Genomic DNA, 26,186 nt, shown 5'->3' on the forward strand with positions numbered 1-26,186 from the left:
TTTAAAATCCTACTTGACTAGTAAAGTTAGTTTCCAACCGATTAGTTGGAAGAACCGGACTACCAATTCACCTAGTTACATTACCCTAAACCTAATTGAACCATTAGGCCAATAGGGACAATCATTTTACCCATTGAATGGTCATTCAAGTCCATACCTAGTACCTTTATTTCTTCACCCATTGGCCAATAAATGTTAGAGGAAATATTATCCATTGGACAATAAATATTATCCATTGGACAACAAATATTAGGCTTGTATGTATATGACAAGACAAGTCATACAAAGAATCCCATCATTTTGCTTCCAAAAGAAGCTACCTTAGCCATGCATGCATGCAACCCTAGGAACTAATAGGCCTAGCCCTAAATTACCCACCAAAGTTGCCTTTCTAAGATTCTTTGTACTTGGCATACTTATATACCATAAGCATATATATATATATATATATATATATATATATATATATATATATATTTATATATATTTATATATATTTATATATATGTACCGAGAGAGAGAGAGATCCGAGAGAAAGAGAGAGAGGAGAGGCCGAGAGAGACAGGGAAGGAGAGAGAGTGTGTGTGTGTGCACGATTTTGGACACTTACACAAGCTATCTTATAGCCTTAAGCCTATTATGACCATGCCAACCCATTTCTAGTCTTTCAAAGTACAAAGTTAGCCAATGATTTTGTGTTTCCTTGCAAGCAACCTCCCCATAGACTTGACAAGCCTTAAAGCCCTTCATAATTACCTAAGTCATGGCCTAAGATGGATGTGACATTACTTGGCATGCTTGGAAGACTTGCCATGCTTGAAATGACAAGTCCATGGAGCAAAATCCATGGGATAAAGAGAGGAGAGGGAGGCCGGCCATGGGAGAGGAGAGAGAGCCAAATTTTTGGTTATAAATAGCACCCCATTCTCACCAATCAACTCACACCTTCATCCTCCAACTTCTCTCTCTAAGAAAGTTTGTGTTCTTGCTTGTTTTTGCCTAGTTCTTCTTTGTTCTTGAAGTTCTTCCCAAGTTCTTCAAGAAATCCACCCAAAAACCCCTTTTCGATCCAAAAAGTCCAAGAAGTTTAGTCAAGATCAAGTTTCGAGAGAAAACTTTTCTCTTTGGAAACTTCCGAAAGCATACCTTAAGAAGTTACTCCACCCGACGTACCTTTTCCGTAGCCGCCACTACCGCCAAGAAGAAAGGTAGAACCCCTAGTCCAATAATTCTACGTATAGCATAGAATCGTACGTTAGAAAGTAGAATGTTCTTGGTTCAAGTATAAATATCATCGTCATTTTTCTTAAGTAGATAAGGTTATCTATTGTGTAATTTCAAGAAGATAAGGTTATCTATCGTTTAAAATACATGATTGTCAATAAGTTTATCTTGCTAATAGAAGTACGACCATGTTAGATAAACGACTTTTTCTTAAATAAACATATGTTATTTAGAACTTCCCTCAAAGAAAGAAAGAACGTTTTTTTTCAAAAGATAGAATTTAACACTTGAATAGAAGTATTCGTATTTTGATCTTTAGGATGGTTATGAGCATGATTACTAATATAGAGTTAGATGATCTTGCTAGTTTAGTTTCAAGAATTACAATGAATGATTTACGTTTGTGAAAAGTCGTACCGCGGAGTCTATACATGAAAACGAGACATGAAAATCGAGAAAGTAGAAACATGACACCTAGGGTGTGGTTTAATGAAAAGGCGTGTTTTTGAAAAGATGAAATGTTTTGGAAACTGCAATGTGGCCGGACATGGTAGCCTATTGTGTGGTGTGTGTTTTGTGTGCCAATGGGAACCTGGTGCGGCGGAACCATTGTGAGGATACTCGGGAACCCAGAACGGCGGAATCGAGGTTGGGTGTGTTAAATGGATTTTGGAAATAATGATATGGTTATGAAATGTGGATAATGGTGACACGGTCTACAAGGAGTCGTGTAGGAGAAACTCGAAAAATAATGGATGCCAACGTTAGTTTGAATAATGAATGTGGATGTGTCATTGTTAACTGTTTTGTCGAATATGTATGAACTATGTGGAAATCATTGAATTTGTGATCGATTGCTTGTAAGTTAAGGGTTATAGGGTATGGAATATTCTATTGAGCCTTTGCACGGTGTTACGTTTTGGTGACCATGACATATTATATTGGTGGCGACGCCGGTATAATATGTCAGAACTCATAAATGAACATTGTGAGCTGTATACATTGGAGGCCTTCGGAGCTGAGGAGCTTGCTAGGATGGAAGAGCAGGCGGAGCAGTAGATAGGAACCCTAGTTCCCTCCCCTATTTGAATATAAAAGTACTTTTGTGAAGTTGATGATGTAATATTAAGCCAGACTCCATTTATTTTTCAATGAAATTTCCTATTTAACGTTCCCAAAATTCGGGGTGTTACACTATCCAACATCAATTCCTATCCACACAATCCCACACCGTGGGCTTCCATCCACTATGCCTAACTCGTAGGACCATGGCTCGGCTAGTAGTGACGCGGCTAGTAGTGACGTTGGGACATTTCTATTGGCATAAGACCGATGCCTGATAAAATCGTCCCAAACCTACAAGTTTCTCAATTTTTAATTAAATTTCCTTTTATCCCTCATTATGATTAATCAAATATTCAAAGCACCAAACATTAGGGTTCGTGCATCCCGTGGGGCATTAATCATACAAGTCGAACATAAGAAATAAAAGAAGCATAACAATATTAGGAATCTTCACGAGGCAGAATAATGGCTAACAATTTCCATATTTTGAAAAATAGAAATCCAAGTCCATAAATCACAAATTTCATAGGGGTATAAGTTTTCACGTTACGAACAACTCCGGCATTTTATGCGAAGACGGAATTTTCATTTTAAATAAGATGAAAATGGTTTTTGACACAATGCAATGAATCTATCCCAAAATGTAACTGCATTAATAAATACCCAACCGAAATGAATAATAACTACGTACAAATCACTTAGAATTCCATTACCTACAATTTCAGTGTTCTACTTGAAATCCAATTCCTTCATTTAGTAGCGTAAAAACGGGTTTCAAGATAGCACAACAAATTTGTCTAAAAACTATCGTGAAGCAGCACCTAAAAAAATCATAAGTGATTTACCTGATCTCGGATTTAGACAATTCCTCTATCGAAATCGCTCAACTTTCAAGGGTTACAACTTTCACGTTATGCGTTTTCTCTGAATCCAATTTGAAAAGGATTTGAACTACAGAACATAAATAATACTACGACTTCCAAGATTTTATTTCATTTATTACGCACTCTACAACAAGTATATTTGACTCTCACCGTTATATCTACTTATAAACGATCGCATATATACTCACTCCTAAGATATTTATGGTACACGTAAGCACATAAACAGTAAACCATAATACAAAGTTAGGTTTTAAATATGCTACCTTTCCTTCGATGATTAATTCTAGCATGCTAACAAAAATCATAGGTTGAACGATCACGTCACCGAAGGGGAAAAAAAAACCGTGAGAAAGAAATATCTATAGGGCCGAACTCCTCTCTCTCTCTCTCTCTCTCTCTCTCTCCCCTCAATTCTCTGAACCCAATAGATGATGGCGACGACCACCAGAGAGGCACGACGACGTCGCATCGTGGACAGAGGGTTGGACCGCTTGGCCCTCATCACCGGTGGAATCAATACCCTACCATCTTCTTCTTCACCATCAACCATCAACCACAATCACGACCAACCAATCGGTACTCTGTGTGTGTGTATGTGTGTGTGACTTTATTTCCTTCGGGGGTTTAGTCGAGTTTATATCAGTCTATACATACAAAATATGTAATTTATATATGTAAAAGTTGTTGGAGGGCCATTTAATTATCTTTTAATTAAATTGGGCCGTGAATAGAGATATATTGGGTTAAAATTAATGGGCCAAGATAATCATTATTGGGCCCGACTAATCTTAGTACGTCCCAATAATGGGTTTAAGATCAATTGGGCTTTGTTTTTCTAAGTTTGAATTGTTAAAGCCCGAGGCCCATAGCCCATGGAAATTGATTTTGTCTCTGGAAGCATTTTTGTGGGATAAACATATAAATAGGCCATTTAATTTAATTAAATGGGCCATTACCCAAGAGTCCCATGAAAAGTGGAAGGTGGGTAAATGCTTAGTGTCTTGCAATAGTCGCTCCTGTTGATCAACAGAGGAAAAGGAAACAAGTTGGTGGGAATATTTGCCACATGGCCATTTGACTTGGTCAAATGGCCCACTACTCTTTGAGGCCCACTACTCTTTGATACCCACGAAAAGAGGAAAGAGGGTGGCCCATTACTCTTGTTTAACTTCCAATAACTTCCCATGATCCTACTAAATATGTTAGTGGGTAGTTATTTCAGACACTTGGCAAGATTTGGAAGCTACTCGGGACACATGTCAGCTTGTGGCGAAGGCGGGAAACTCGGCTCAGATCTGGACCAGTGCACTATTTGCCCATGATCTTTTGTAACTTCCAATAACTACCCATTACCCCATGATCTCATGAAGGGGAAGTTACAAAAGACACATGGCGCCATGAGAAGAGGACAACAAGCCCTTTACATGCAGAAAATCGAAGACCATTGGCCTATAAATACTAGAAGTCAAGAAGAAAAAAGGGTTCCCACACCAATCAAGCTCAACGCTTAAAACCAAAGCCTTCCCAGTGAAGCAACTATCTCTATTTTCTCACCCTTACTCAATTACTTCACCAAGTAATTCGGGTTTCTATCTCTCTTGTACCCCAACTTTATTATTACGGAACATAATAAAGTTATTCATATCTCTCTTCATCCCTTACTTTATTATTACGATATAGTAAAGTAATTCTACGTTGTTACTTTCTTTCCTACACGGTTAGGAAATTATGAAGTCCTCGCACGAAGAGGCAAAACCACGGACCTTCACTGCAATCCAGCCCTTAGGTTGCAGCACTATCGCCCTCTCAGATCTAGAAGTCAGAAAAGGGACGCTCAGTCCTTTACGTTAGACGCGACAAGTCTTGGCACGCCCAGTGGGACCCTAATCGTCTAAGGGTTTTATCATGGTCAGGAAGCCGCAGCAACAACCGAATCCACTCATCCCGGATCCACCACAGAGTCCTGAGGGAGTGGCAGTCGACGTGCCATTACTCGAGGAAGCTGGTCCTCAGATCAGCGCCCAAGATCTTAGTGACGCTACCGACAGCGTCAAAAATTATATGTTCATGGCAGGACGTGAGATCTCAAACAACGTTACGCAGTCAATCTCGCAATCGTTCACTCAGTCCTTGGAACCTCTGACCATAGCAGTCAACAAGATGGTTGCTACGCTTACAGAGAGGCTACCGCTCGCTCCTCAGCAGTAGGGCTTTCCACAGTTTGGTGTCTTTGGCAACAGCCAAGACCAAGCTGGCTTATTGGGGGTTCCTCCCCGTCCTCAGACATTTTACCATGCCACTTCGTCTAATAGCCCTGCACTCAGGGGGCAAAAAGAGAAGGGAGTCGTGATTGGAGGAGCTTCGACGCCTCCGAATAACGATCAAAGGTTTCTTTTGGTCGAGGACCAGAACAAGTTTGACAAGTCTGACAAAACGGACAGAAGGCCTTTGCAAAGAGGCCAGGCCTCTGGAAAGGACAAAGGAGCACATACTCCTCAAAGCTCTGATACTCGGGGGGCAAGTCCAGCCCAGAACCAGCAGGCACAAGAGGCGCACCCACAGCCGCCTCCTAAGCCAGACCTTGTCATGGGAAGGGATAAAGTCTTGAACCTGCTCTAGGAGCAGTTAGGACCTGGTTTCAGACCTTTGAGAAGGCCAATGTATAGGAAGCCTCATACCGAGAAAGTGGACAATACACCTTTCCTAAAGGGTTATAGAGTCCTAGAATTTCAGACCTTCAATGGTGAGAGCATGCAGTCAATGGTGGAGCACATTGCCAGGTTTCAAGTTCAATGTGGAGAGGTTGGAACCATTGATGCACTAAAGTTGAGGCTTTTTCCCAATTCTCTTACTGGGACAGCCTTCACTTGGTACATCAACTTGCCACCTAACTCGGTCCAGACCTGGGCTCAGCTGGAGGAGATGTTCCACCAGCAGTTCTACAGGGTAGAACTAGAAGTCACGTTGGCGGACCTGTCATGCTATCGTCAAACCCATCTAGAGTCTGTGGAGTCCTACCTCTTACGTTTCAAAACTGCTCGATTCAAATGCAAGATAGTCCTTCCTGAGGCCGAATACGTGCGTATAGCACTAAACGGCCTGGGCTTTGAAATGAAGAAGAAGTTTTATGGAACGGAGTTCAGAGACCTGTTCGAATTATCTTCTAAGGCTTCTCATTATGAAAAGTTCTTGGCGGAAGAGCAGGACAGGAAGACGGCATCCAAAGGGACGTATTACCGCGACCCTAATTACGAAGTTGCTGCAGTGGAAGCAGAGGCAGACCCAGATGTGGCAGTGGCTGAAATCATCAACAAAAATCCGTACGTGTGCAAGGCCTTTGTCAAGATGGAGCCCACAAAGCAGCTAGCCCAGAGCACTTTCAATAAGTCAACCAGGACCTATACATTCGACGTGGGTAGGGCTGAAGCTATCTTTGATCAACTCTTGGCCGACAAGCTGCTCAAACTACCCTTTGGTCACAAGATTCCAACTCTGGAAGAACTGAAGGGCAAAAAGTATTGTAAGTATCACAATTCTTGGAGTCATACTACTAACAACTGCATAGTATTTAGAAATGATATCCAGGACAAAATTGAGCGGGGAGAGTTCAAATTCCCTGAGAAAGACAAGCAGCCCATGGGGGTGGCTGGCAATCCCTTTCCTTCAGGACTGAGTACAAATATGGTCTCCGTCAACATGAGGGACATGCCTAGGACTGTTCCTAGGCAAAAGATAAGTTTGGGAGCCCCTTCCAGAGCAGTCTATAAGTCCAGCCCAGGCAGGTATTGGGATCCTTATTATGATGAGGGTGACGTCAGGACTGAGCAGGTTAGAAGGTTCAAAAAATTGAACTCTTGGTGGTCCAGACCGTCAGGAGTGAAGAAACCAGAGAAACCAACTTGTTCCATGGTGTGTACAGAGTGTGGACATCATGCCAGTCTTAGCAAGCCAGTCCTGAAAAGTATTATTGTGGGAAGGGTTGAGCCAAGTCCTAACGAGCCGCGCAGGTCTAAAGGGAGAAGGGTTGTACGTGAATCTGTGTTCAACCGGATTCAGCCAGGGTTAGTTGAAATTGAAGATGAGCTCGTCAACTTGAGGATATCTGCTCCTTCCAGGGATAAATCAAGGACTGTGAAACCTCCAGTCACTCCTCCAAATGAGTGGCATAGGGTTGAACATTCAAAGTTTCCCTCTGAACCTCCACCTTTGTCCAGATCTCAGAAGAGGCGCCGCCAACGATTCAGGCAGGCAGCAAAAAGGGCTGAGGAAGAAGCAGACCTACTTGACGATCCCATGAATGAAGACGACCTCATGAATGGAGATGATCCCAAGGGGAAGACGAAGATGGAGATCCTAGTGGAAGAGCCTATGGTCAAAAAATCTAAGGCTAAAAGAGTATACAAGCCTCTGGAAAGGACTATGGAAGAGGTTATCTTTGAGCCTCCTCTAAGGACTTTACCCCAGAAGCAAATCCCGTTCAATAAGACGTACAAAGAGGCTGTTACCAAACCACCTCCAAAGCAGGCAACGGTACCCAAGAAATAACCTCTCCTGGAAAGAACTCTTAAGGAGGCTAGGATTCAGCCTCCACCAAGACAAGTTACTTTGCGCCAGAAGACAGCCCTCGAACCTAGAAAGCCGGACTTGGGGGGCAAGTCGAAGTTGAATCCGTAGGCCAAGGTGTTTGTGCCTGGACAGGGGCATAACATGTAGTGTAACATGGTTGTGTTCTTACCAGCAGATCTGAAAGCCAAGGACAATACTTCAACAGCTATGGAGGGAGATGTTGTAGAGATGGGGCAGACAGCGGAGATCTTAAATGAGTCCTTCTCTGTAGGACTGAATGGGCCTTCAGTGATCGTGCTGAAGGACGAGACCGAAGAGAAGAATGCAGATCGTGCGGCTAGCGTGATCTTTGAGAGGCTGAGTCCTACGATGAACAAACACATCAAGCCCTTGTACATTGCTGGTTGCCTTGATGGGATGCCAGTGAACCGTATCCTGGTAGACAACGGTTCAGCAGCCAATCTCATTCCTAAGGCCATGATGCAGAGGCTCGGGAAGACTGATCAAGACTTGGTTTCATGCAACGCCACCTTGACTGACTTTACTGGGAAGGAGACAGCGTGCCAAGGTATTTTGATCATGAATTTAATGATAGGGTCCAAGACCTTAACAACACCTTTCTTAGTTGTCAATTCACACTCTTCCTTCAATGTTCTACTGGGGAGAGATTGGATTCATTCTTGTCTAGCGGTCCCCTCAACCCTTCACCAATGTCTTATTTTTTGGAATCAAGACGACGTGGAGGTAATATGGGCTGACCGTAGACCATTCAAGGCCTCTACTAACCACGCTGAGGCCCACTTATATGAGGAGGGGGTTGGTCCAATGAAGGTGGCAGGCCTTGACAAGTATGGCCGCCACAGAATAGCCCCCATTCATAACAACAAGTCAGCTGAAGAAGTGAAGGCACTTTTTTAAGAATTAATCGGTCCAATGATTACGGAGTCAAGCAAGCCGAATATAGCTTCATCCAAACACCCTTCTCAATGTCAGTAAGCCCTTCAGAAGCAGAGAAACATGTGGCTCTTCGAACCACATTGTTAAAGTTTGAAGCCTATTTACTAGAGAAGAGGCTAATGGGAAGTCAAGAGTCTGAGGAAGATTTTTCGGCCTATGCGGCTGAAGTAATCAACGAAGACGAAAACCTGGTTGAAGATCTTGATGAAATCCGCCTGGAAGACCTTGAAGCAGCCCCAGCCAAGTTGGATGATTTAAAGGCTGACATGCAAGATCCTTTAGAAGAAGTTAATTTAGGAGATTCAGAGAATCCCAAACCTGTATATATTAGTCAACTTCTGCCAGAGGACGTAAATGAAAGTTCATCTAGCTCTTAAGGGAATTCAAGTCCTGTTTTGCTTGGACTTACGAAGAGCTGCCAGGTTTGTCCAGAGACCTAGTGGAGCACAAGTTGCCTATACAACCAGAATTCAGACCTTTCAAACAACCGCCAAGGAGGATGTCCAATGAGGTTTACTTACAGGTCAAAGATGAGATCGAACGCCTTTTCAATGCTGGATTCATACGCACAGCCAGGTATGTTACTTGGCTCTCTAATATTGTGTCAGTCCTTAAGAAGAACGGCAAGGTCAGAGTGTGTGTAGACTTTAGAAACTTGAACTTAGCTTCCCCAAAGGACGAGTATCCAATGCCAGTCGTAGATCAATTGGTAGATGGAGCTTCTGGTCACAAGGTCTTGTCCTTCATGGATGGGCATTCTGGTTACAATCAGATCTTTATCGACGAGGCCGATACGGCTAATACCGCTTTTAGGTGTCCTGGAGCCCTAGGAACCTTTGAGTGGGTCGTAATGCCCTTCGGCCTAAAGAATGCTGGTGCTTCATTCCAGCGAGCAATGAATGCCATATTTCATGATTTCATTGGCCATTTCATGGAGATCTACATTGATGATATCGTGGTCAAGTCTCAGTCCTATGATGAACATTTGGAACACTTGAGGAAGTCTTTCTTGAGAATGCAACAGTTTGATTTGAAAGTAAACCCCTTGAAATGTGCCTTCGGAGTCTCCGCAGGCAAGTTCCTTGGATTCTTGGTCCACAACAGAGGAATTGAAGTGGATAGGAACAAGGCCAAAGCAATCATGGAAGCGAAGCCTCCTACCACCAAGAAAGAGTTGCAGAAGCTCTTGGGTTCGTTCAATTTCTTGAGAAGGTTTATCTCAAACCTAGCTGGAAGGGTTCAGGTCTTTTCTCCACTCTTGAAGCTGAAGGACCATGATGCTTTTGTTTGGGAGGCAAACCATCAAAAGGCCTTTGATGAGATCAAAGGCTATTTAGCAACGGCTCCAGTCCTTATGCGTCCCATCAAGAACAAGCCGTTGAAGCTCTACATCTCAGCAGCTGAAGGCTCTATTGGAGGTCTCTTGGCTCAAGATAACGCTCAAGGAAAGGAACAGGCGATTTATTACTTGAGTAGGTTGTTGACTCCTTGTGAAAGGAGATAAACTCCTATTGAAAAGATTTGTCTTGCCTTGTACTTTTCAGCAATAAAATTAAGGCACTACATGCTTCCTGTTTTGGTTTACATTATGAGTAAAACAGACCTAGTTAAATACTTGCTTTCTCGGCCAATCATGAGAGGCCGAATCGGCAAATGGTCTTTAGCTCTAATGGAGTTTAGTTTTCAATACGTTCCTCAAAAGGCTGTAAAGGGCCAGGCCTTAGCGGATTTTCTTGTTGATCATCCATGCGTGGATATCGGCAATGAGTCCGAGTTAAGTCTGAACGCCCTTGAGATATCACTTACTCCTTGGACACTGCTCTTTGACGGATCAAGGACTCAACAGGCCTCAGGTTGTGGAGTAATTATTATTGCTCCTCAAGGTCTGAGGACTGAATTATCCTTTCAATTTGATTTCCCATGTACAAATAACCAAGCTGAATACGAAGCAGTTCTTATAGGCCTTGAGATCCTAAGGGATCTAGAGGCCAGAGAAGTAAAGATTATTGGGGATTCAAACCTTGCAATCAATCACTTGGCAGGAACGTTCAAATGCTATAGTGAGGACTTGGTTCCTTATTATATGGCAGCAGTGCAATTAATTCAAGATTTTGATAATGTAACTGTCAAACACGTTGCAAGGAGTATGAACACTGAAGCCAACAGCTTGGCTCAAGCCTCAACAGGTTTAAAGCTAGCTCCAGAAACAATCCACAAGATCATTACAGTCCAAAAGAGGTTGTTACCTTCTGTTAGAAGGAGAGGGCTAGGACTGGAGGTATTTACTTCTGACTTCACAGGTGAAGAATCAGATGATGAACTAGAGAATGATTGGCGTACTCCTATTATTTCCTTCCTGAAGAGGCCTCATCACAGAACCTCTAGGAAGGTAAGAAGAAGGGCTATGAGCTATATCCTTGTGGGCGATGAATTATACAAGAAAAGCGTTGAGGATGATTTACTTTTAAGGTGTTTAGGGCACCCCGAGGCCATGACGGTCATGAGTGAAGTCCATGAAGGAATCTGTGGAGCTCATCAATCAGGGATAAAGATGAGATGGCTAATCAGAAGGTATGGATACTATTGGCCAACCATTTTAGAGGATTGCATTCGTTTTTCTAAAGGATGTCAACCATGCCAAGCCCATGGCCCAATTCAGCGTGTTCCTGCAGCTGATTATCATGCTGTGGTCAAACCTTGGCCATTTAGAGGTTGGGCCCTTGACGTAATTGGGAAAATTTATCCGCCCTCTTCAGGAAATCATACTTACATCTTGGTAGCCACAAACTATTTCACCAAGTGGGCAGAAAGAGTACCATTAAAGTCTGTGGATCAACAAGAAATAATCAAGGTGATCAAGGAAAGAATCATCCATAGGTTTGGACTACCTGAACACTTGGTTGCAGATAGTACAATATTTATGGGAGAACAAGTAGTCAACTTTGCTGCACAGCAAAATATTATTATCTCCAACTCTACTCCTTATTACGCACAAGGAAATGGCCAAGCTGAGTCTACCAACAGGACTCTTGTTAACATTATAGAGAAAATGGTGGAAGATAATCCAAGGGCCTGGCACGAATTGCTTTCTGAGGCCTTATGGGCCTACAGAACCTCAAAGAAAGAAGCCACCAATATAACTCCTTATATGTTGGTATATGGGCATGATCCAGTCCTACCAATGGAGGTAGTAGTAAAATCAACAAGAATAGCATATCAAAATGGCCTCACTCCTGTAGATTATACTCAGGCCATGCTGATGGAGCTTGAGGACTTGGACGAGGTTAGGCTTGCAGCCCTTGATCATATGTTGGTTCAGAAAAGAAGAGTCGCTAGATCTTATGACAAACGTGTAAGGAGAAAGAGCTTTACTGAGGGTGACTTGGTTTGGAAGGCAGTCTTCCCCTTAGGGGAAAAGAATCCAAGATAAGGCAAGTGGTCTCCAACCTGGGAAGGACCGTACCATATTGCTCAAGTCCTTAGAGGTAATGTTTATCTTCTTATGGACCTAAATGGCGGTTTATTCAAGCATTTAACAAATGGAAAGTACCTAAAGCATCACTATCCTACTATGTGGGAGATGAAAGACTTTGGAGAAATTCAATCTATCAAACCATAAAGAAATTTCATGGCAAGGCCTGAACAGAGGCCGTAGTACCTACTATGCAAAATTCAAAAAGGCCTCAAGTTCAGGCCGCCTATCATCAAAACCAAACCATTGCCTTGGCTAATTAAAGGAAAGTTCCAGGCCAAGCGAGAAGCAGATAAACTAATTATTACAAACCAAAGTTCAAAAGTGAAAGTTTTGAGGTCAAGACCTACAGAAGGCCTTCAAGACTGCTTTTGAGGTTTGCCCACGAGGTGTCAAGGTTGGCAAGCTGAGCTTCAAGTGTATCCCGCTGCCCACGAAGGCCTGGGACTTCTTCAACCAGGAGATTCAGCTTCATTTTCTGGCTTTTTGATCCAGCCTTCAGTTCTTCATGATGTTGGGCCAGAATTTTGGATTCCTTCTGAAAGTCTTCCATTCGGCCTTCAGCTTGTGCCAATTGGGCTTTGAGATCTTGAATTTCAATGGAGGTAGCAGTGATGCTTGCTTCATTGACCTTGATATCCTCCTTCAGCTGATTCCATTCAGAACTGAATTTGGTAAGCTCCATATCAACCAGATCCAATTCTGTCAACTTGGCATTAACCTTGTTAAGCTCATGGGTGGAAGAATCATGAGATTTGATCATGGTAGGAAATTCTTTCTGGAAATACTGAAAGGAGGTCTCCTCCGTACCCAAGGCCTGGAACTTCACCAGCACCTCCATGGCCTTCTTGATACTCGAGGCTCGAGCTGGATGGACAATAGCCTTGAAGTTCTATAGAAGGGCCATCCTAAGAGCTGTTTTGGCCTCAGCAATTTCATTTGGTGTAAATTGAGATTGGGAAGTTGATCCAAGACCACTACCTGAGGTACCAGAATTGGCTACCTTCAACAAGTCCTGAGCAGACTGAAACAAAGTATCCAGATCTTCTTCTTTTTCTTCCTCTGTTACGATGACAAATTCAGGTTTAACAGGAGGATCAGTCGAGGGAATAGGTTTGGTTACTGGAGAGTTGGGCTTCTCTTGAGTCTTAGAGGATGCTTCGTGTTCAGGTTCCTGGTGAGGCATACCCAGCCCTTTGTCTTATATCTCTGTCTCTTCTTCAAAGTAATCATCAAGTTCCTTGGGGTTAAAAACAAGAGGGATTAGATGATAGTAAGGGGCCATAAATGCTGAAGAGGACATGTCACAATACATCCTTACGATGGGATTGCCTTCTATGGCAGACACGGTATTTTCAGAGTCAATTGGAGTAGGTTTTTTCTTCCTCAACCTCTTCTTGGTTGGAGCAGAATCAGCTTGCCCTTCCTTGATCTTGGAGGTGGCCTGTCAAGAGGAAGGGGATTTAGCAAAAGGTTTCAATGAGGCTAAGGGCAGGCCCAAGAAGAGTACAAACCTTCTCCAAAGGGTCAGACTCAGGAGAACTATTTTTGGCACTACTCCTTGTTCTACCAGCCACAGTGGTCTGAGAGGCCTGAGAGGAGATTTAAGGCATAAGTAATGTACGGAAGGAATAGAGAGATGCTAAAGGAGTTTTACCTCTGGCGCCTGCTTGCGTGCGAGCATTTTAGTCCTTTTGGATTTCTGTGGGGCAGTATCAGCAAGGGCCTCATCGGGGATACTCTCTGGGCCTGGAGACAAGGAAGAGATTAGCCTAAATATTGATAGAATTCAAGAAATTCGCAACAGCAAAGGTGTGGGTCTTACCTTTTCTTTTCATGTTCAAGGATGGAGAAGGACTGATCTGTTGCAAGGGCATGGTAATGTCAGGTTCAGGAACTCCAGTAGATTGCGGCAGAAGTGTGGTTAAGACCTCCAGGTAGGGTTTGACTAAATGCATTCTTGTGTAACCTCCCCACCAGCTATCAAATTTGGCTCCTTTGTCAGTACGTTTAGTATAGGTATGAAGGGCAAAGGCCTTCCTAAGCTCAGGGAGAGTGTTCCTGACCCTTTCTAAGTCCTGTGGTTGAACCACTGGCCTATCAGTGAAGTCCTCATTCAAGGACTGGTATGGAGGTAATGGAATGAGTTGACAAAGGCCGAATTGCCTGGCAAATTGGGTTGCATTATAGTACTCAACTCCACACTTGTAATTAGTAGGAGTATAGGCCATGCCATACATGAGGTCCCTGGAAATCAGAAAGCTGCTCCACATCTCGAAATGGTCATCAAAGTCATCACCCGAATCTGAGGCTTCTTGTTTTAGCCACCAGGGCACCGTGTCCCTAACAAAGGGCAGCTAGTTCTTCCCCATCCCAGTGAGTTCATGGTAGAAGAATTTGAAATAGGTCCCGAAGGCGTATCTAGGGCCACGAGCATCAGTGTAATGAAGGCCGTAGCAGGTGTGTTCTGACTTTTTGTTCATGGGTGGGGCAAGTTTAGGAAAATAGGACCATAACCATAGGGTCATGACCCACAAGGGTCCAGGGGCAAAGATAAATTTGTTGCTTATAAGTTCCTTCATACCACGGTAAAGATGGGCTAAGACCAAAGGGCCTAGTGCCAGCTTCTACCCAGAAGCTAGGGCACAAGCCAAGTCTATAAAATCCTTGGTGACTCTATTCGTAGAAACACAGAAGACAAACTTGTTTAACCAATACAGGAGAAAGGCCACGTGTTCGCTATCCTCAACAGGTCCCTTTTTGGCATAATGGTTAATGAAAGGGGCAAAAGACAAGGGTTCTTTATATTCAAACTAAGGAGTTTTTTATGACAGAAAGTAATTGGCCTCTGTTCCATGGGGACGGAGGCCTGTCAGGAAAGCCAGGTCCTGAAGGGTGGGGCTCATGAGGCCTACCCTAAAATGGAATGAGTTCGTGGTAACTGACCAGAATTGAGAAGTAGCCAGGAAGAGATTCTTGTCCATGTCGATAAGTGATCGACTGAGTAGAATGGCATCTCGGATCCCTATTTGCTTCCACAGATCACCCTTGGCCTCAAGCATTCGATCAAGCCACTCCACGTATTTGGCGTCAGGTCTATGCCAGAGTCGATTGGGAATATCCGTAGAAAAGCGAGTCCAATCGAGACATGGAGACTCGAATGGTAGGACTTCCTCAGCCAATGGGTACATCGGTGCAAGTTGGGAAGGAAACCCTAATTGAAACGCAGGCCCCAACCCAACTCGATAAGCGTTTGCAATGACCAGGACGTCATTGGTAATCGCTATGTGCTCTTCGTCAATAATCTTGCGGATTTGGATGGCGAGGCTGTTGGGATTTGGAGGAGGAGCATTAGCTTTGTGGGTCGCCATCTCTGGTGCGGATCAGAAGATCTGAGTGAAAGAATGGCGGTTTAGGGCTTTTTCTGGACTTCGTTCGTGCAAGAGGATGGGTAGCAGAGAAGGTGTAGAGAGAGAATGAAAAGCAAGAATGGGACTTTGTGGGTGGCGGCACAATTGATGCCGTTGTTTTTTCCCTCTCTCTCTCTATCTCTTTGATCAAAATTGAAGAGGCAACTCAAGGGTTGGACTCTTGATTGACGCAAAGAGTCCTGATGGCTTGGAAAGCTGCATGGCAGCCAATGCAAGGCTTAGGGTGATGACACGTGTCTCTTAGGCCTAAAATGGTGATAATTGTTGCTGCCAGCAGGACTCCCTAAAGGGGTTGTTTATCTCGGAAACTGTTGAGATTCAGAATGAAGAGTTCAAACCCAATTAAGAGACGTGTTTTGGAACTTAAAAAGTTGTTAGGCCTAATTATGGCCTGGTTATCTTTTTAAGTGTAAACATTTGAACTTTTGAAAAATTCTTAGGCTAAATAAGCCTGATTATTTTTTCAAATCTAGTGATAAGGATTCGTTTGGTTATGCCAAAAACTGTACTTTGTCCTAATTTACAAGCCTAGATCTTGAACAATATCAAGGCATGGGGGGGCATTGTTTACACCCGTTTTTGGCACCCAGTCCTGGGCAAGCATTGGAGAGCCATTTAATTATCTTTTAATTAAATTGGGCCGTGAATAGAGATATATTGGGCTAAAATTAATGGGCCAAGATAATCATTATTGGGCCTGACTAATCTTAGTACGTCCCAATAATGGGTTTAAGATCAATTGGGCTTTGTTTTTCTAAGTTTGAATTGTTAAAGCCCGAGGCCCATAGCCCATGGAAATTGATTTTGTCTCTGGAAGCATTTTTGTGGGATAAACATATAAATAGGCCATTTAATTTAATTAAATGGGCCATTACCCAAGAGTCCCATGAAAAGTGGAAGGTGGGTAAATGCTTAGTGTCTTGCAATAGTCGCTCCTGTTGATCAACAGAGGAAAAGGAAACAAGTTGGTGGGAATATTTGCCACATGGCCATTTGACCAAGTCAAATGGCCCACTACTCTTTGATACCCACGAAAAGAGGAAAGAGGGTGGCCCATTACTCTTGTTTAACTTCCAATAACTTCCCATGATCCTACTAAATATGTTAGTGGGTAGTTATTTCAGACACTTGGCAAGATCTGGAAGCTACTCGGGACACATGTCAGCTTGTGGCGAAGGCGGGAAACTCGGCCCAGATCTGGACCAGTGCACTATTTGCCCATGATCTTTTGTAACTTCCAATAACTACCCATTACCCCATGATCTCGTGAAGGGGAAGTTACAAAAGACACATGGCGCCATGAGAAGAGGACAACAAGCCCTTTACATGCAGAAAATCGAAGACCCTTGGCCTATAAATACTAGAAGTCAAGAAGAAAAAAGGGTTCTCACACCAATCAAGCTCAACGCTTAAAACCAAAGCGTTCCCAGTGAAGCAACTATCTCTATTTTCTCACCCTCACTCAATTACTTCACCAAGTAATTCGGGTTTCTATCTCTCTTGTACCCCAACTTTATTATTACGGAACATAATAAAGTTATTCATATCTCTCTTCATCCCTTACTTTATTATTACGATATAGTAAAGTAATTCTACGTTGTTACTTTCTTTCCTACACGGTTAGGAAATTATTAAGTCCTCGCATGAAGAGGCAAAACCACGGACCTTCACTGCAATCCAGCCTTAAGGTTGCAACACTATTGCCCTCTCAGATCTAGAAGTCAGAAAAGGGACGCTCAGTCCTTTACGTAAGACGCGACAAGTCTTGGCACGCCCGCTCAGTCCTTGAGCCATTTCGGAGCCGAACAGCTTTGATACAAGAACACGTACAGGAACTTTTACAAACTCTCTCACCAGGGGCGGATCTAGGATTAAGTATCACTGGGGTCAAATATTTACAACATACACGATGACTAGCATTAACGCGTTTTGCGCACAACTATGAGGATAAAAAATAGACATAAGGAAGGGTTTATCAAGAGAGAAATAGGTAGGTAAATAGATATAGTGAATCAATTTTGTCCCAAATTGATCTAGGTTTTTTATTTTGAATTATAAACAAGAGATTAGAATTATAAACGTTTAATTATGTTTTAACGCATCGTAGATTAAAAAAAAGAAAGATAGGCAAGTGCACTTTGGAACTCTTTTTTTTCTCTCTACAAACTCTTCTGGCGCCATTTTTGTTCGAGAGAGAGAGTGTGTGTGATGGTGTGTGTTGTGCGTGTTACTGATTGAAAGGGGTGGTGGGACCAGTGGATAAAAAGTTGGGCAAGCTTGTAATTTTTGTGGACTACTAAGGGCAAGATATAAAAGGGAGAGAGAATCTTGGGGCAAAAGTACCAAAATGTCCAGAAATCTATACACGTCTCTGTGGAAAAAATTTATCCAGTGAGGTCAACTGACCCACCTTGCCTAAACGTGCGTCCGCCCTTGTCTCTCACATTGGAACTGTGTAGTCAAAATGGTTGCTTGTAGCTAAAATTTGCACATCCAGTGTGTGTTCACTGCACTAAATTGTTACATTTGGAATCAAACCATCACCTCTTGTAAAAAAAGCTCGAACACATGCTGTTTGTAGGGGTTCGATTTGACGGGATCTTGACCGTGGTTCGGGTTAGGATCCTTCCTCTGCAGCTCCGTGCTCCTTCCGCCGGACCTGCAACAAGTGACTAGGGCAATGGTTGCCCAGTGACCCTCTGACGATCGAGTTAGATGTAGGGAGAAGTGTTTAGGTCTAGGGTTAGGGTATGCTGACATACCTCTCTACCTTAGTATCCCTTTGTATTATAGACCTTGGTTTGCTTGGCCTCCAAGCTAGTGCGTGGAGGGGATGCTCGGGTAACCGCCTCGGGTGACATCATATACAACGTAAGGGATAAGGTGGTTACGGAGCACATGGCCAAGTCAGACCCCCAATGATTACGCTTGCTGCACAATCCTAATGGGTCCCTCCTGGCATAACTGCTTTCCTTCAGGCGGCTTCGGGGGCTCTAGACCGAGTACGCTCTGTACTCCTAGACCTCACCGAAGCCTCGACCGGGATCTTCTTCCTGACGGCTTAATCGAGTAAAGTATCGGACCCTTCCCAAGCCTTCGCCCAGTCATGGGCTGGTGCACTTGTGGGACCTCGGTTCACCATGGCTTGGTGAGGTGACCGAACCCCTTAACCGAAGCCACTACACTGTTTGTAGTGGTGTTGCTTTTCCATCCCAGACTTGTTTCCTTAGTGGTATGGCACATCGAAGGAGGAGGAAAAAGAGTTGCATATTGTAGAATCTAACAATATTGCACCACGGATGAAAAACTTCCATGCCTTTGGGAAATTAGCGCAGTGGTGGAAGATATAAAAGCTTGGGCTCAGTCAAGAAGATGGCCGTTTGTCTGGTGTAATAGGGAAAAGAACCATTTAGCTCACTGGCTTGCTTCTTTTGTCTTGGTAAAAGTTATGTTATTCAATCAGGTTGTATTCCGCCTGAGTTGGAGCTTTTGCTTTCTAAAGATGTAAATCGTTCTTAGTTCTATATAAAATTGATCCTTTCAAAAAAAAAATTGCACCATTCACTCATTTAGCACTATAGTGTGCCAAAAAGTGACTTTGGTAGAGTCATTTTGGCACCAACAGGTGGACTTGCTCTAATAGTGCAAGATCTGTTGAGTGTTGATGTGACATTGTATTAACATTTCGTAAAATCAAAGAAAGAAAATGAGCTTCAAAACGGATGAAGGACTACTCTCCTTTAGTCCTTTTGCTTTTGTATTTCTCTGATAATGTTAATGAGTATGCATTTATCATTGGCATAAATATATTTGATGATTTCTATCTCCTTTGTGACACATAGATTCTTTGGAGCACTATGTACTAAATATAGTAAAATGGGAAAATGATGTGCTTTCTTTGGTGTGGGATTATCCTAATTTTGATAGACTGCATAGCAACAACAGTAACCGGGAGGACGATGTTTATGTTTAGGAATATCAATCCAAAAGACAACAATTATTGCTAACTGTTATGTGAATTGCCGATGAACGATTCAATATGTTATGTTGTTCCTGATTTTGAAATTTCATAGGGACATAAAATTCATACTTAAGTACTTAACTAGTATGATATGAGACGAGTACCATCATCCTTGTCGAATATCTGAGTGACTTCACAGCTTATGATTCTGAACTCAAATGAATGTAAGAAATACAAAAGATAAATGAATATAGTAATCTATTGAAGAATAGCACCCTTAAACCAAACCGAGGCTGGTGTTTCACATGGTGTCCTTAAAATATATTTGCCTCCTAGTTGGTGGGCGAGGTATCAATCGATGGCTGTCTCCCAAGATACAACGATTTCACAGTCCAACATGCACCACACATTGTGATTGCCTAGCAAACTGAACCATGTTCATACTCTCTTGCAAGAAGAACACAAGAATGAGTCGAAACAGAGAATAAGCTGATCGAACAGAAAATGGAAGTTGTGGAAAAAAATTGGAGGCTTTTTTGGGTGAATTTCCATGTATCCAACAAGAGGTAGAGTGAACCATTTTGTAAAAGCTAGAGGGAGACCTTTCAGTTTTTAGTGCAAGAAGTCTGGCCATGAATGCCCATAAACATGATGAGTAATTTCGAAAGCCCAAAGCTTGTAACTAGTGAGTCAAGAACCTAACTATCACAACCTTCCGCTTCAAGGCACATAGAAAGCCTTACGGGCTCACAAGCCCAAACCCAAATCAAACTCAGGCTCATAGACTCACCAATGTTTACATCTTCACGCAAAGTGGAATGGAGGTGACTAATCACCTTCTGAACCATGCCCACTACATGAGACAGTTCTTATTCATCTCGTAATGATTTTTTTTCATACTCCACTGATTAAAAATCATTTTCCCAACAGTTTGTAGTTAGAAATTTGGCAATTATTTAAAAATATGTGTTGGTAAAGATTGAAGTGTCACCGTTGTGAACTGCAAGGAAGTACCTTTAACTAGTTTTCCAGTTGATTATTTCGATTTGAAAGGAAAAATCATAATGCTGTGATATAATAAGTAAATAACGGCATCTGAACACATTTATTTTTTGCATATTCCCCATTTTTGGGTAGTTGACAGTGTTTGTTGCAGGCATGTAGTTGGGGATTGATGTCTACATTATGTTGTGGTTGCTTTTGAAATTCTGTAGGATAAGTCACCAGATTACATTGGGTATAGTTAATTGATGTGAATGTTGGACTCACACCTCATATTCTGAAGGCTAAGAAATAGTTGTTCGGATTTCTTAGAAAGGTTTTATTTTATGTCTTAGTTATTATGTATCAAACTCAAGAATTTATGCAATGGTTACTTGTTTATCATTGAGTTTCTCAATGTTGGAGGCTCAGATGCCGTTGATGATAAATCCTCCAGTTCTTCATTGCTGATGCATGAGTCTGCCAGTGAATCAGGTGAGATCAATCCCGCTGTTGGCAAAATTAGAGACCAACTGGTTTTGTGTAGATGTGAGACAACCAATGAAGATTTAAGAGCTCTTTCTTGGGAAGTCGAAAGCCAATCACAATCATCTCAGGTCTTGTCACCAGTTCAAGAGTCACCTATTTGCTCTCCTGATACAGAGTGTCGACTTGAACCACAAGGCCATCGGGCTAGATTCTTCACCCCAAAACAAATAAGTTCTGCCATTAAAGCTACTGAGAGCATACGCATTTATACTTCCCTAGCAGTAGCGATCTTAGTAGTTCTATCTTTTGTTGGATTTCCCATACTGGGAAGTCGCAGTATGAAGAGCATCTTATTTTTCAAGCCACTTCATCTGGTTTTGATTACAAACATGTCAATTGTGCTTTCACGGCTTCTTTTAGATAAAAAACAAGCAGGGTTAGAAAGGACTGACCAACAAGCAAATAAAGTCTCTCCAGCAGGCGGATATGGTTTGGCTGAACAAGTAGGTAAGGCTTTGGAGTTGGGTTTGGTGCTTCAGAGAGTAATGGGTGCATTGTTCATGGATTGTAGTGTCTATGCAATTGTTCTAATATGTGGTCTTTCCGTGGCACAAAAACTCGGTTGGTGAAATGTTTCAACTTATTTTGTCATGTGTCAGTTTATAGTCTTGTATGGTATTTAGTCATGTATCAGTTTATAGTCTAGTATGGTATTTAGTCATGTATCAATTTATAGTCTTGTATGGTTTGGCTCCTTTGTGAACTAGCCAACTCTGCTTTGAGTGACACCTCTCCAGTTAGCGTATTTTTAATTTAAGCATGGTTTCAATATTTGTTTTGCGTTTCGATTGTTGCGCGAATTTAAAGGCCAAAGGGACTTGGTTACTTGTCATGAATGAAAGTTTTCAGTTCCAGTTTTACTAGAACAAAAAATGAGAGATCAAGAGCCCAGAGTGAAAGTAGTTTTTACACTTTCCCGCGGAGATTTCTCTAGGATTATCATATACTTTCACTTGCATCCTCCGGCAGAGTTTCAAGCATATCGCCATATCCACTTTGATGCAAAGCCAGCAGCTCTAGAATCCAGTAGATACCCTCTGTATATGGGTTACAATGATCTCCTGATATAAATTCTTTCGCCATATTGTTGACCTCTATCACACTGCCCCCTGGAGTCGTCTTCATGCTCTTCTCATGAGTTTCCTCATCCTTGACACGCCATTCCATCTCCCAAGTTTCGTGTATGTGTTTGAAAGCAAGATAGTTCCCCACATCATCAGGTTCAAGCTCTAGAAGTTGCTCCATTGCTATGACAGCTACTTCAAGATTACTATGAGTTCTACAAGAACTCAACGGAGAACCCCAAATCGCTGAATCGGGTTTCATTGGCATGTTCATTATGGTTTCAAGTGCTCGATCAATGAGCCCTGTTCGACCAAGGAGATCAACCAAACAACCATAGTGTTCAATCCCTGGCTCTATGTCGTAATCTTTTCTCATAGAATCAAAGTACTTCAATCCCTCGTCCAAAAATCCTGCGTGTGTGCAAGCTAATAAAAGACCGACAAAAGTGATCTCATTTGGTTCAACTTTTGCCCTCTGCATATCTTGAAACGGAACAATTGCTTCACGAGCTTTTCCATGATTTGGTAATCCTCCAATCATTGTACTCCAAGAGATAACGCCTCTTTCCAGCATTTCATCAAACAGCTGCCACGCTTGGTTTACGCTTCCACGTTTCGCATACATTTCAATCAGAGAATTACAAAGATAGGTTATGTGCAAAAACCCAATTTTTCCTGCAAAACCCACTAAAAAGTGATGTCATGCTAAGCATGACATCACTTTGTGGTGGGATCCATACCATTTCAACCAATGGGAAGGAAGGTAATGCTCACCCTCTTAAGTGGAGGGTGAACAAAACTCAACTCGAGTGAATCCATTTCCCAACCTCAAGAGCTCCCAACTGCGCGCATGCTGGCAAAACAACAATCAAGCTGACCCAATCAGGCTCAATTCCTTCCATTTGCTTTCTCCGGAAAACATCCAACGCCTCGGCATCAAACCCATTTCGCGTATACCCGGAAATCATCGCCGTCCAAGTGACGATTGTCACCTCTGGCATCTCCTCAAACATTGCTCTTGCTCTTCTCACATAGGCCCAATTTACTATGCCCAGTAATGACACTGTTCCATGATATTACATCCCTCTCGTTCATTTCCTCAAACATCTTGTGTGCATCACTTAAATTCTCACACCTTATATACATGTACAACAATGAATTTTCAATCACCGTATTGGACTTCAGCCCAAATTTACAAGCGTGCCCATGAACTTGCTTACCCAGGTCAAGACACAGAAGACCTCCATAGGACTTGATCACAAATGGGTAAGTGAATTTGCCAGGAAAAATCGGGTCTTTACCTTGTGGGTCTCCGTCTCTTAACATCTTCTTGTAAACATTGATTGTGGATACATACAAGTGGCTATGAGTATAAGCTCTAATCATGACATTGTACAAGTAGATATTTGGTTCAACCATCTGTTTGAAGAGCAAAGTTGCATACTCTATTTCTCCATTCTTATCACATATATCCACCATTTTTGTCATCAAGTAGCTGCTTCGTGAAAGTGAGAACTTGATCCGTCTTTGATTGCTGCTATATAATTAGTTTTCTAGACTACTTAATTTGTCGGGCTTTTTTTTCAAGATTTTTTTTTTGGGAAATAATCCACTATTTATTCTCGAAAATCCTTCTAGCCACAAGTGTAAAAGACTGTTTTTGTTGTCATAAATACTTTCCGGATAAGTATTATGCAAAACAGATTTTATCACTATTGCATTAAGTTTCAAAACCACACAAGCAATGGAACCTTCAGAATTTGAATTTTGACAGAACAACTATATATGGAAAGTGGCCACAGTGATTGAAACATGAAAGTGAAGAAAGGTTACGCAGACAAGATTGCTACCTGGGTCCAAATAGATACATATGTGATTCTTTGGTATTTAATGCTCCAAATTTCATTGATGACTGATGAGTGAACGACAAAGATTGGCAAAACTCCTGAGAGTTTCTTCAAAAAAATCGGTAAATTGATCAAGGTAAGCAAGTTCATGTTGCTTTAGTGAGAATTGGATATGGATCTGCTAAGATACTAAAGAATGACCTAATAGATTTGTATGGGAGATGTCGCAGAATGGACTTGGCTTGTGACATGTTTGATAAAATGCCTGAAACAAATGTTGTTTCGTGGATGGCTATGATGTGTGGGCACTTGCAGCAGGGTAATCCCAAATCATCACTAATACTTTTTTTGTCGAATGGGTTGTAATGATGTTAAACCCAATGAGTTTACATTTTCGACAAATTTTAAAGCATGCGGGTTTCTGAAGATACCCGAGAATGGAATGCAGATTCATGGGATTTGTGTTAGAACTGGATTTGAATGGTTTCCTGTGGTAGCTAATTCTGCAATGGACATGTACTCGAGATGTGGAAGAATTAGTGTAGCAGAGCAAATGTTCAATCTAATGCCCATTAGAAGCCTCATAAGCTGGAATGCGATGATTGCTGGATATGCCCTTGTGGGAATGGGTGAGAAATGCTTACTTTTGTTCCAGAAAATGCAAAAACAAGGAGGCGATTGAAGAAGGAACTCAAATCCATGCTTATTTTATTACAAGAGGATTCCCGTTTTCTGTTCAAGCAATAGTTTCCGGTGCACTTGTTGGTTTGTATGTGAAAAGCGGGTACTTATTTGAAGCGCAGAAAGTGATTGATCAACTTGAACAGAAGAGTGTGATATATTGGTGCTCTCTGATTCTAGGTTATGTTCAACAAGGAAACTTAAAGGTGGCCATGGATTTGTTTAGGCAGCTAAGGGAGAGTAACATATGGGTAGACGGGTTTGTTCTCTCGAGCATGATCAGTGTATTTTCTAATTTTGCCCTTGTGGAGCAAGGGAAGCAGATGCATTGCTACACCACCAAATTTCCATCTGGTATGGAAAAATCAGTGGCCAATTCAGTCGTCAATATGTATCTCAAGGGTGGGTTGATCGAGGAAGCAGAAAGGGTTTTCAACGAAATGCCTGAAAGAAACGTTGTTTCTTGGACGGTTATGAGCACGGTCTTGGAAGAGAAGCAATTCGCCTCTTTAATAAAATGCAAGTGGAAGATGTGGAGACCGACGGAGTGACTTACCTTGCATTGCTCTCGGCTTGTAGTCATTCGGGACTTGTTGAAGAATGTCGAGAATACTTTTTCAATATTGTGTGGGGACCGTCGAATTAAACCTCAAGTTGAGCATTATGCATGCATGGTTGATCTCCTTGGCTGAGCTGGATGCTTGAAAGAAGCAAAGGAGCTTATACACAACACATGCCTCTAAAACCAAACATTGGGATGTGGCAGACATTGCTTAGTGCTTGTAGAGTACATGGAGAATTTGAAATGGGAAGAGAAGTAGGGGATATGCTCTTAGAATTGGATGGTAAAAATGCGGTCAACTATGTTATGTTGTCAAATATTTATGCCAAAGCTGGGTACTAGAGAAAGAGCGAGAAAGTAAGAGAATCGGTGAAGTTGAAGGGTTTAAAGAAAGATGGAGGATGCAGTTGGGTTGGGATTGACAAAGAGGTCCACTTCTTCTACAATGGAGATGAGAGGCACCCACTTACGGTAGAAATTCATAAAGTTTTGAAGGAAATGGAGAGGAGGATAAAAGAAGAGATGGGTTATGCTTATGAAGTGAGGTTTGCGTTGCACGATGTGGAAGAAGAGTCAAAGGCGGAGAGCTTGAGATCTCACAACAAGAAGTTGGCGATTGGGTTCGCATTAGTTCATGGCAGGGTAGAAGAAGGGGGAAGGACAATTCGAGTTATAAAAAACTTGAGAGTTTGTGGGGATTGTCATGATTTCATTAAGGGCTTGTCAAAGGTTTTGAAGAAGGTGTTTGTGGTAAGAGATGCCAATAGGTTCCACAAATTTGAGGATGGGTTTTGCTCTTGTAAAGACTACTGGTGACAATGTGTTGGCATCCTGAATCCATTACCATGTCATGTAATTTACAAGTCAAATTCACACTTTCTTCCCGAGCCCATAGTTATTCCTCTTTTCCGGCAATTGAACTATGTCAGTCCGTCCCTGCAG

General features: G+C 42.2%; 1 protein-coding gene and 2 pseudogenes across 1 annotated transcript; 2 read left to right on the top strand and 1 right to left on the bottom strand.

The window, feature by feature from the left end:
• The first annotated feature begins 3,532 nt into the window (after nt 1-3,532).
• On the top strand, nt 3,533-21,861 carry LOC131333855 (uncharacterized). Its single transcript, XM_058368635.1, has 2 exons — nt 3,533-3,749; nt 20,968-21,861. The coding sequence occupies exons 1-2, from the start codon at nt 3,602-3,604 to the stop codon at nt 21,657-21,659; spliced, it is 840 nt and encodes a 279-aa protein (XP_058224618.1). The 5' UTR covers nt 3,533-3,601; the 3' UTR covers nt 21,660-21,861.
• Nucleotides 21,862-22,007: 146 nt separating this feature from the next.
• On the bottom strand, nt 22,008-23,696 carry LOC131332794 (pentatricopeptide repeat-containing protein At2g20540-like; annotated as a pseudogene).
• On the top strand, nt 23,561-26,174 carry LOC131333854 (putative pentatricopeptide repeat-containing protein At3g15130; annotated as a pseudogene).
• Nucleotides 26,175-26,186: the final 12 nt, after the last annotated feature.

This window comes from Rhododendron vialii, chromosome 7a (genome assembly GCF_030253575.1).
Source record: "Rhododendron vialii isolate Sample 1 chromosome 7a, ASM3025357v1".
NCBI classification, from domain to species: Eukaryota; Viridiplantae; Streptophyta; class Magnoliopsida; order Ericales; family Ericaceae; genus Rhododendron; species Rhododendron vialii.